Genomic DNA, 12,137 nt, shown 5'->3' on the forward strand with positions numbered 1-12,137 from the left:
AAAATAAATAAAACTGAAAAGCCCAAAATGAGAACCACATCCATGCAGAGATTATTCTCAAGCATTTTATCCTGGCTGTTTTGATATCATCGCTGCATTTTGACATAATTTTTTTTCGCCTCTTCATTAATTGCCTTTATTCCACTTTGTTTATCCATATTCTTTGAAATTTCAGTGGTATGCTTACAGTGTTGTCGCTAGTTGGAGCTTGCTAAGTGTTAATGCAATTTAAGTTTTTTTAGACTAAACAAGGGGGGGTCAATGGGAAGAGGATTATGAGGTATACCTTTAACTTAACACATGTACATAGTGCTGGAGCTAGTTCATTTCTTAGTGTGTTTGTAATATTTTGTTTACTTGTCACCTCTCCATGTGTCTCAACTGAGCTGTCTACAGCCATCCTGGTATACACCATATCCTTGCTCTCTATAAAAACCTCATTCTCCAAATCTTTGGTTCCAAGGTATCTGACGTTCCACGATGTGACTTCTTTTGTAGATACATATGTTAAGTTAACACTGCTGAACTCCATGGGGCAGGAGATGTCCAAATGCAAAACTTCGATCCGCCGAGGGCAGCCGAACCCCGTGTACAAGGAAACCTTCGTCTTCCAGGTGGCTCTGTTCCAGCTCTCGGACGTGACGCTCATCCTCTCCGTGTACAATAAGCGCAGCATGAAGCGGAAAGAGATGATAGGCTGGATTTCCTTAGGTCTCAACAGCTCAGGAGAAGATGAACTCAACCACTGGACTGAAATGAAGGAATCTAAAGGACAGCAAGTGTGTAGATGGCATACTTTACTGGAATCGTAATGGATGGTAGAAAGTGCAGCCGTGGTTCTAAGGGAGCTTGTTCTCCTGGAAGATGATCATCCCTGGTCACATCAGCAGATTCGCTGTGGGAGTAAAAAGTGGAAATTGCGGTCAACATTCCATCGTAAAGGATGCACAACCTGCAAAATGGTGGGATTTAATATAGAATCTTCACTTGGTGTCATGAACTTCCTTGGTGTCAGAGGATCTTTGCTGAACACAGATACGATAGCGATCCCTTCCCCATCCACCTGACAGTGTATTTGTTTGGGTTTGTTTTGTGGTTTTCAATTCAGAAACATTTTGTGAGAGGTTCTCCAAATTAATGTAAACTCCTCCTTGTGTACCTTTTGTATTGCTTTAATACTGTAGCTTCTGACCTGCCTGCATTCAGATTAAAGGTCAATAGTTTGCACTTTGAGAAAAAGTTAATGGTCTGTAAAGCAAAAGCAAAAAAAAGAAAAAACACTGGTGAAAGAACACTTAATAATATAGCAAATAGAAATATACTGTTGTTTTGCACTGAGTTTCTTTCCAGGAGCTTGGTAAAGTAGGTTTTCACTTTTTGATATGCAGTTGGTTTGAAAAATACTGGCATTTGGGCATCAGGTGAGCTTTGACATCAAACTAATGTTTCTTCAATCTGTGACAGGAACAAGCTCGATATATGGCAAAAAATGGGGTTTTCCCTCTTGCCTGTACTTCTGCCTAATCCAAAGAGACCAGATCATCAGTTTGGTCCCTTCCAAAACTCCTTAGACAGGTTGTACTGTAAAACTATGTAACTTTCTGTTGAAAGCACTTCCTCTATTCATGTATTCCAATGTAGGAAGCTCATAGAGCACGACTTTACTAAAATATATTTTCATTAAACAAATTGATACAGGTTTGTTTAAAATGTCAGCAGTTGTAAGTTAGGTTGGAAGACTGTGAAGGAAGTAGCAGCAGTTGAACTACTACGAATGAGTGCAAAATACTATGGCTTTGCTTGAAACAGGTATCCATTCAGGTCTCTTGTGAGCTGTTTTAGGCATTACCATATGCTGTTTGTTGGAAGTAGAGAACAGACCAGGGGTTTTTACCTTTCTTCTTGAAGAAGAGAACATCAGTAAGTTATTTTTCTAGTGATTTGCCAGCAACTGAATGAATGTTCACACAAAATAGAAGTTTGATTTGCTTATGTTCAGGTTGGGAAACACAGCTTTCTAATGATGCAGTTGTGAAGCTGCACTATCACCAGATAAACACTCATGGCATCCACCAAAACTGGGGAAATACCAGTGCTTCTGAGGTTCCTATTTGTCCCAAAGCCTTTAGCTGGACTCACACTAATTTATTGACAGCTGAATCTAATTAATATTACTAAAAATATGCATTACTGAATAAATGTCTTTTTAAAAAGCTTCCCAATTTAAATATTCTTTCTGCTTATAATTACAAGTTTTGTTTATTTTTAATTGTTCCTGTAAAGAAAACAAGCAATTTCTTTTTTCTTATAAATGGAAGTGATGTCTTACTAATATGAGACCTCATTCACTGTTCTAGCACTTGGTGGGTTGCAGAGTAAGTGTTGGATTTTGTTGAGACTATTGGTGTTAGTCTCAAGTGTTCTCATTAAGACAGATTTGTTCCTCTTGAATTCCTTTATAATACCTTTGAACAATCTTGGCTTTGGGGTATACAGACAGTCAAGTACAACGAGACTGGGGATGGTGCGTATGCTGTAATAAAGATATTTCACGTGGTTCTCAAACTCTCTCACTATTTAACAATTTCATTAAGTCCTTTTTAAAGGATTTTATAATTCGACATCTTGGTTTATTTCGTGTCGTTAGAGTGATTTATTTGCAGAGCCAGGCTTTCAGTTTTTGTTGATTTGAAGATTTAAACATTATTACAGACCTTTGGTTTTTGGGGTTTTTTCTTCCTGATATTGCACTGCTGCTTCATTTACAGAAGCTTTATTTACTAAATACAAATAATGCAAAAACTTTCTTTTTTAACAGGAATGGTCTTGCAGTAATACAATGCAGGTTGTCTCTCTCAGTCACTTTTGTTAGTCCAGTTAGAGAAATGTAATGTTGAGTGTAGAATTTAATACAAAATCAGCATTAATTTAATATGCATAAGGAAAATGCTCAAATTTTCACAATCTTTTCAGCTTTCCATATAATAGAAGCAATGACGTAGAAGCTGTTGTGAAGCAGTTTTTCACTGGATGTTGAAGTGGTTTTATCTATTCTGTTTGTGGATATTTAGATGCTCTTTCCTAAAACTGAAAATTGTCTCTTGATGGTTGTCTCTTTGTACAGCTTTTTTTATTTAAAATAATGTACAATATTGAACAGCAAGAACTGGGTCAATATCCACAGGTAATTCCAGTGGAGAACATACTTGATATCATCACAGAACAAATGAAGAAGTCAGTTTGGAAGGTGCAGCAAATAACCTCCTACAGAACCAAACTAAACAAAACTGTGTCATGATTTGGGTTTCTGTTTGTAGGTTGCATTGCTTCAGCTTTGCATTTTACCATTTAGATTTCCAAGGCACTGAAATCTTAATTGAGGCACAACAGAGATTTATGGTGCTCTGCGGTGGGCTCATTTGGGAAGAGGAATGTCTCTCTAGGACTTTTTCTAAAGTATCTGGGACCAGTCTGTGCTTCACAGAAGAAGGATTGGTTTACTTGGATGTATACTGAACAGAGGCTAGAAACAGAATGTTTAAAGAATGGAAATGAATGTTTAATTTTGACACAGTAGAGCATGGATTTGCTGTGCAAAACCGATCACATCAATAATTGGATTCACTTGGGATTTTTGTGAGTTAATTGTAGTACCAATAGTTGTCATGTTGTTTTTTTCTTCCTAGAACCTATTCTTATGATTTGATTTGTAATTTTGTTTTTCATTGCTTATGCAAAGCTACACCTTTGTATTTGAAATCTGCCTTCATCTGTTGTGGGTTTTTTAAACCCTACATAAGGGCTTGCACACATAGTGTGGTTTTGTCCATTCAGTTAGGTCTTAAGCATGGAACAGAATTGCTGAAGAACTAAGTATCAGTAACAAATTAGAGGCACTTGTATATTTCCCGGAGCTGACTGTGTTTTTTTCATAGCTTTTTGTTGTTTGCCTTTGTTCAAAAGTACAGTAAGTACTTGAAAAAATGTATCAAATTAGTTACTTTTCTATGTGCCAGCAAACCATGTAGAAATCGCAGATCTTGAATTGAATCTGTTTCCTGTCAGTGTAGCCTTAAATAATTGTAGAACAGTGACGTTCCTACAGATTCTATTCTGGGAAGTATTGCATCCTTTCTATATATGATCTGTTTGGTTTAGTGCTTACAACATTTCACATAGGTCCTCCTAAAGTAGTATAAATGTGAAAAAGTTGGACAGTTCCTTTCTGTTAAGGGCAAGGCTGTGAAGGGCAGGACAGGCAAGCGTGGAATGAGTGCACCGAAGGAGGAGAGGTTGTGCAGTGCCTGCAGGACATCGCTGTCTCCCACACCCTGTGGAGCAGGAGGGCAGCAGAGCCATCCTGCTGCTCCTGCTCAGCCAGGGGCACAGGGAGCCAGGGGAGCCCTGGAAAGATGCAAAGCTTGGTCTCTGTGCTACTGCCTCGTGCTCAGGATGTGAGATGGCCACACTGTAGCTGCAGTGTGAGGTCTGACTGCAAAGCAAGTCAGAAGCAAGGCAAGGGGTAAGCTCTACTATGGGAGAAATATGACACCATTTCTAAATTAAATGGAAGTCCACCAAACTCATTAATAATTAGATTTGGAAATTTGGACAGTCTTTGGAATGAACATATGTGCTTTTGTGGGAGCTAAACATTGTTATCAATTTGGAAAATACTTGAGCTGAAAACAAGATTATATGGCATTTACTGTTGGAAATATTTTTGCCTGTAAATTTTTACAATGAATTTTGATGGCAGATGCAGTGTCAGCATCAGTACCTTCCCATTTTCACATTTTTGGAGCAATTCTTTTGTTGTCTAAAATTTGTGTTTGTGTTCTTGATTTATTCTCTTTTCTCCCCAATGGCACACTCCTGCAAACTCCCAATGGCCCTGAAAAGCTACCTGTGGCAGTCACTGGACCATAGAGGTAAGGGATACTCTGTACTTTAAGGTACTGGTGCAAAATTTCTGTCACCTCTCCAACTCACAAAGATTTCTGAAATGCAAACCATCAGTTTTAATATAGTGAACCAGAAGAAGAAAACTTCATTGAGGGAGACATTTTCATGTAGGTATTGAGTACAGATCACTCTTACACATCCCAATTCTAACAAAAAGTGTGGGGTAAGATCAGAGAATGAGGTTTGAGGGGAGGCCTTTTGGCCTGAGCTGTTCTAGCTTGAAACTAAAACAGAATGCCTTTTTGCTGAACTCAGAGTTGTATTGAGCCCTCTACTTACAACACTTTTCTGGAGGAAAAAAAAGCTTAGCTGTTTATAGCAGTCTTTAAAATCCTGGCTTCTCACTTGTTTGTAAGGCAGACTGACTTCCTTCTGAAGCTGAATTCTCAATAACAGTTAAACATCCTTTTAATTTTCCCACTGATGTGCATGCCTGCCTGCCTTTAATGGTAGTGAGAGGAACCCATGGGCTTCAAGAGGAGAGCACCTGAAGGTGTGAAGAGCAATAGGATTGGGAGGGTAGAGGGGTGGTACAGCCTGGCACCTGCAACACAGTCAAGTATGATTTCAATTATGAATGGAGGCAAAAAAACAAACATCCAGATACTGTCACAAACTTGTTATTTAATCATTATCTCTTATTTTTGTTTCTTCTTTTCCTCAGCTGTTGAAATATTTTTAAAACTTATTATTAAAAATGTTAAAGCAGTCCCTAAACATCTTGATCATTTTAACTGGAACATTCAGCAATGTTTATTGTTAGAAGGAGCCATCAAGAATGTTCTGGTTTTTTGGTCTCTAATTCAACTGCTAGATTTTGTAGTACATTTTGTAGTAGATTTCAGACTACTTTGTCCTGATAGTAGTTCTTGAGGGAAGAGTCACAGGAGCATTTCCTTGTCAGTGAATCACCACCACCCATTGAAGAGATGTCATCTGAGAGCAAGGGCATTAAAATAAGAGGTGGCTTCTTACAGTAGTAGCAACAGTGACGTATATTCCTCTCTTGGAACCCTGTGGCCCTTGAAGGGCCCTGCTCAGACAAACTGTGACATGTGAGTTGTGGAGTTCATGCATTCAGAGCAGTGCTGGTCTCTGTGGACATTGTGTGGCTTCTAAACCAGTGTATTTTACAGAGGGTAGGTGGTTTTTTATTTGCCTTGGGTGAGTAGGGCAAGTGCCAACTGTCCTACAGTGACATGGATTAGTTTAGCCTTAAGAACTTATCACTGCCCCTCCTTAAATTCAAGCAGGGTTTCTTCCTTTCTGCAGACTATGCAGAAATCTTATGCACGAGTATCTGCTTATATTATGTCTACCTGAATATGGCACAATTATTAGTGCTGGCAAGCTTAGTTCTTATGTGGTGTGACTGAAGTAATGGATGGGCCTGCTACATGCAGGATCGGGTTTTGCTGTTCAGGCTTATGCTGGATTGATATAGATACATGGTCCTTATGCTAAGGAATGGGCCAGGAGTCAGGAAAGTGACTGGAACTGCTCCTGTAGGAATGAAGATCAGGAGACAGCTCTTCCCAGACAAAGGGCACAGCTGTCTCATAGCAAGAAGGATTAATTCATTTCCTTGGAAGCATCTACTGGCCGAGCTGGCATAAAGGCCATACTCAGGAGAGCAGAAGCAGTAATACCATACCACTGAAGGAATACCTCATGGACATTCAGGGATGTAATTAATGTCATCCTTTTCTCTCTTGTATCTGAGAACAAGAGTCTTGCCCATTGTATCAATATAATTTTTTCTGTGTTTTGCAAACCCTGTGGACACTGACTGCATGCTGAGGGTCTAAAGTGGATTGCTTTTTAACTTTTGGTCCATTTCCAGAGTGTGAATTTGAATGGATTTGCAGAATGAACTAGAAGCATATTATCATAGCTTTGAGATGTAATCTCTAGGCCATAGTACAAGCAAGGAGCAGGGCTTTGAACCAGTTTTGATGGTCGATTTTGCAAATGGCTTATTATGACATTTTAAGAAAATTTCTAAGCAGCTGAATGTATTAGGGAATATTTACAAAAAAAGGAGATAGAGCAATGATCTTTTTTTACTATACAGCTAGTTTGCTGTCCTTTCCAGTAAACCACCAGGTTCATTAGTGCTCAGTACTGTTTCGTTTATGATAAATGTTTTTAATGTGATTTTCATGACAAAGTGTAATTAGTGAAGCATTTTATTCAATTTTCCCTTTATTTGCTTTTTTTAAGGAGAGGTTTCTCCTTATATAGTATATATACTTTCTTACAGAGCTTTCTTACCTATTTTTATATAAGATGATTTAACAATGTGAAATTAAATGCTCTATGAGCAAGCTATATCACTGTTAACGCAATCAAAAGTGCTGATATAATGACTAAGGGCCTGAACCTTCTGCCTTTTACTCAGGTCCTGGTTTAACCAGATGTCTTTCATGCTGTGTAGGACCTTTCCCTGTAAGCACTTCCATCTATTCCTGGGGATGTCTCAGAGAAAGGCACTATTAACATGAATAACAGTGGTAAAACTGAGCCTCCTCTCCATTCTTAGTGGAACATCTGTCATGAGTAAAGGCTGCTGGCTCTGTCCCAAAATGTAGTTTTAGATTATAGTTCCCTTGATCTTCAGTGATTTTGAACTTGTTTTTCTGGTGACTATAAGCTAATAACTGATCTTAGTGAATACAAATATTGAATTGTGCTGTTACCAGCAAGATTATTAAAATGTGTTTCACATTTTAATTCATTCTTTCATTGGGATATAAGGAGTTGGATTTGTGAAGCATTATATTGCATAGAGATAGCACACATTCACCACATTTCTAAAAGGTCTGAAATATACAGTATGTAGCATTTTCTTGCATACTTTTATACTGCCTGTACGTCACCGATGCACTCGGTGCCTTCCTTCTTTTGTATGAAACTTAATATGTAGAGAAACTGAAGTAATGGTGTGTAAGCAATGTCACTGCAACCGAAGAGATGTCTTAAACTGATTATTCCTAGTCCAGGAGGTTTCAAAGGGCAGTTCAGTTTAACACAATACATTTCTCTGAATTCCAAGTTTTCTCCTTTCCTTCCTCTCCCCCACCCCTCGTCCAAAAAACTTCCCCATATGGCTGTTTATTCTTAATTGATTCCTGTGTCTGATGTAAGTCACATGGTGTTAACCAAAGAACCAAACCTGTTTCTAATTATTTGGACAAATAATGTTTGGACTTGCAATTACTTAAAGACAAAAGTTAGATGATGGGTCTCTGTTAAGAAATATAATATAGGCTTCTATAAATGTGACTCCCAGCTGAGAATTCCAAATACCTCTTTTCTGGCTGGATGTGCATTGTTGTATCAGTAGCAAAGTGTTTGGGTTGTGTTTCTTGGTGCATTTTAATCAAAATCCTATCACAAACAAAAATATCAGTCAGTAAGTGCTGTTGGATTAGCTTGGTTTACCATGCTCTACCTATATCTCAAGTGTGCTGCTTTAAGAACAGATTTGGCTTTCCTGTGTCTGAAGTCCTGATGTTGTACAATAATTATCTGGTGTATGCTGGTCTCGTAGGAACAGGCTGATGCTGCATCATATGTACCTTTCCTACCAGTGTCCCTTCATTGTACAACTTCTGTAATATAACACAGGTTTCAACTACTGTTTCAACCTAAAATTCCTTAAATTTCACTGCATGTGTAGCCTTAAACATCTAAGACACCAAGCACAGTTTCAATGGGAATAAATTATATTTGCAAGTCCTGTTTGTCTCAGACGTCATGGGATTATTTTTATATATCAGTCAAAGACTGTAGAAAATGGGTACATTGCAGTTGTGTTATCAATCATGCTCCTAATTATATGCACAAAAAAAGGCATTTTTGCTAAATGTTTTAGAGGTGAAGCATCAGTGCTCATTTCCTTTCTTGAATTTATTTTTGTTTTCATATATTCATTTCTGTACAGAACCTTGGTGCCCTTAACTAATACCTGTGACTGATTCGCACAGATTTTCAGTATTCCTTGAGCTGCTTTTCTTTTTTGTTCCTTTTTAAAATTGAATAAGCAGTAATTAAAATTCCCCTAAAAAAATTCCTTTTTTTTTTTTAACATTTTGACAGCAACATAATTAGAGCAAATGACTGTTTGCAGCTGTTTATGCAGCTTATTAAAGCCTGAGAACTTTGTTTGAAACTGTCATTATAATGCAGATGAAGACATACGTTTCATGGTTTCAGTCCACATCAGGTGAAGTCAGGAGCTCTGGCGATGAATGTGCAGATCTGCACGTGGTGTGTCAGACTCTGAGTCCCCAGAGGGATTTATAATTAAGTGTCACACTGTATCTACAGTATCTCCAGTTGAGTGTTGTCAGATACTTGTTGTTTTGGTTTCTTTCTTATTACCTAGCAAAAAACTACTTTTATCATTTTTGTGCTACTGTGTATTAATCTTGAGGGTTTCCAGTGTGCAAGATCAGTTTAATGTTGTCAGTTCTCTTTCTGTAAAAAAACCCTGGACTTTCAGCAAACGCATCCCATTCCTGTTCTGGGGAGAGCCAGAATGCCACCAGCTGGTTTTAGTTGTATTTACCTGTACAGCACAGGTAACTTCAATCCCATGTTAGTTTGATTGAAACATGCTGTAGTATATTTTCACACCTTGGATCTATCACAACATTAAAATAGTCATTTTGCATATCTGAAACTTTGCAGCTGTGGATTTGTATTTTGTTTATCTCTGTGAAATGTATTTTTGTCAGTTTGACGACTTTGGATATTCAAAGTATTTTCTGTACGTGAAATCAGCTTTTTGCATGTGAATTTAATTGCTGGAAAGTATTTAAAAAAAAAAAAAGGAAAACTCACTTTTAAAACCTTTTGTTGTCACTTTCCTTTGGATTTCATTACCTTGTAAACAAAAACAGACTTCACTGTTCAGAAGATAGTAACGTTTGGTCAACCTTTGGAACCGCTGTCTGCATTAAAGAAAAAAAATCTTGGTAATCCTAGCCCTCACACACATTTTGGCTCTGTTTACAAATTTCCTAAGTTTCCCTGACTCCCTTTCTGTCCCCTACAGTCTTTGTTGATGTCATGAACCTTCTGCTTAGAGAACTTTAAATTAACCAGTGTGACAATGTTCTAACAAATACGATGTGTATACTGGCAAATAAAGACACACTCAGGTGATCATTCTGTTTGACTTTATACAGTTTCCTTCTGGGTCATCTGTTGTTCTTTGCTTCTTTGTCCCACATGCATTTCTCAGAAAAGATCTCATTTAGCATATTTATGCTTAACTTCTACTTTCTAAAGAATAAGTAGGATGAAATAATTGAGGTTTGATTTAAACATGAAAAAACACTTGCCACAAGTAACAATGATAATTTTACTGTAACACAACTTAGATCTTCTGTACTCTCCTCTGATGATTTTTGTGAAACCTATTAGAAAAAATAGATTTCTGGGCTTTCATGGCAGCTCATCTTTAGGAGGTGTCTGAGTATATAGATATGTTTTAATACCTACTAGCATGCGTGAAAAGATAATTGTTAGAACAATTAAAGAATTTTTTCCTATCCTAAATGTGGGAACACTTAGTATAAAAAGCTTTTATTGTTTCTTCCCATTTCTGCAGATGAAAGGAACATAGCCCAGTGACTTTTATCACATGAAAATGGAGAGAGGGGTGCATTTCTTTGCCATATGATCCTGACTCTCTGGACCATCACCATCTGTGCAAATCCTAGAACTCCTGCAAATAAGATAAAATGGTATTTGCTGCTGTTAAGGCTAGCTTTTTCCAAAGGCTGTACAGTTAAAAATAATGTGGCATTCCATATGCAGACAGTAGATATTTGGTGTTTGAGAAACTTTGAACAGAGCACTTGTGATCATATTCTCTAGAAGATGTCCCAAGACCTTTGGTATCCTTGTCTGTCAGAAAAAAAACAGTAACCCAGGAGTGTCTGCCTCAAGATTATATAAGATCTGTTAACAGATGATAATATGAAAAATATTCACTTTCAAATGAGGATTTGTGAAGCTATGAAAACATGGCAGAATAAGTGACACAGAATCTTTTGATGGTTGGTCACCAATTATGAGCAGCCATTTTCTACTCAAAGATCACAGAAAAAAGAGTCACTATGCAGCTTCAGCTGCATGTGTGGTACCTTGCAGTCACCCATGTTTCATACAAGTAACTGAGCAGAATTGTGTGTAATGCTCATAGTTGGTAATTAGTTTGTTATGAAACAGTAATTGCTTCAGACAGGTAGAGCCAAGTTACATCACTTTTAGGCAGATACTACTTTACCTGTCAAAGGTTTTCTCTGAGTAATTGTCTTCATGTGGCAAATTCCACATTAGATAGTATTTAAAATCCTTTGGAAATCACTACTTACTTGGTTCTGAAGGTTGCTGTGGGCAAGGGCTATTTAGCATTTTTTAGATAAAATTTGTACTTTTTTTTTTCCAGTATTTTTGTTTGTACAGTCCAACAATGCAATTCTAATTTAGTTTTCTATTCATATTAGACATTTCATTTTACTTGTAAATTAGCCCTCCCAAATGAATGAGACTCTTGCTAAGGCATTTTGTTACCTGATAATTGTATTGAGTAGCATTTCAGCATAGGGATTCAAGAACCAAACTTACTGTTGTTTTGGCATAAGAATAGTAAGTACAGAAGGAAGAAAAATTGCAGAAATTAAATAAAACCTCATCAAGTAACATCATGCAACAAGTCAGCTGGGTTTTAGATAAATGATTTATTATTATATTTAAAACCTAATAGGTTTGTGTGTTCTGAGAGTAGTTTACACTGGTTTGTTTTCTGCTTAATTAGAAGCCTTACATTTCATCTTATTAATAATGAAAATCCTCTTGTCAAATTGTGCAAGATCATGTTGAACTAATATGTATATTTTAGAAGCAGAATAAAATTTCCCCTCATAGCCTTTCATATTATTTCATTGCATAATGCAAAAATTATATTCTGCTTTTAATATTGCTAGTGTGAAGTAAGAAAACTTCATCTTCCATTCCTGTCTGAGAAAGTCCTGGTTCCAAGAACTGTGATGAAGAGAGTCCAATCAGCTGTGGCCCACTGTTTGCAATTAAAGGTTAACTGCAAACAGAAATTCAGAATACTAGACCGACTGAACTTTAGAAATGTAATGAGTGTA

The 12,137-nt window shown here is 37.2% G+C and overlaps 1 protein-coding gene across 7 annotated transcripts in view; it reads left to right on the forward strand.

Annotated features, from left to right (window-relative positions):
• The window catches only part of SYT14 (synaptotagmin 14), a 96,188-nt gene extending 86,033 nt beyond the window's left edge, over positions 1-10,155 (forward strand). For all 7 annotated transcript variants that reach the window (XM_041715418.2, XM_030269058.4, XM_030269059.4 and 4 more), the window contains one exon: positions 499-10,155. In XM_041715418.2, coding sequence (XP_041571352.1) covers positions 499-812 — 314 coding nt within the window. In that variant the 3' untranslated portion in view covers positions 813-10,155. The remainder of the gene's footprint in view (positions 1-498) is intronic.
• Positions 10,156-12,137: the final 1,982 nt, after the last annotated feature.

This window comes from Taeniopygia guttata, chromosome 3, assembly GCF_048771995.1.
Source record: "Taeniopygia guttata chromosome 3, bTaeGut7.mat, whole genome shotgun sequence".
Lineage (NCBI taxonomy): Eukaryota > Metazoa > Chordata > Aves > Passeriformes > Estrildidae > Taeniopygia > Taeniopygia guttata.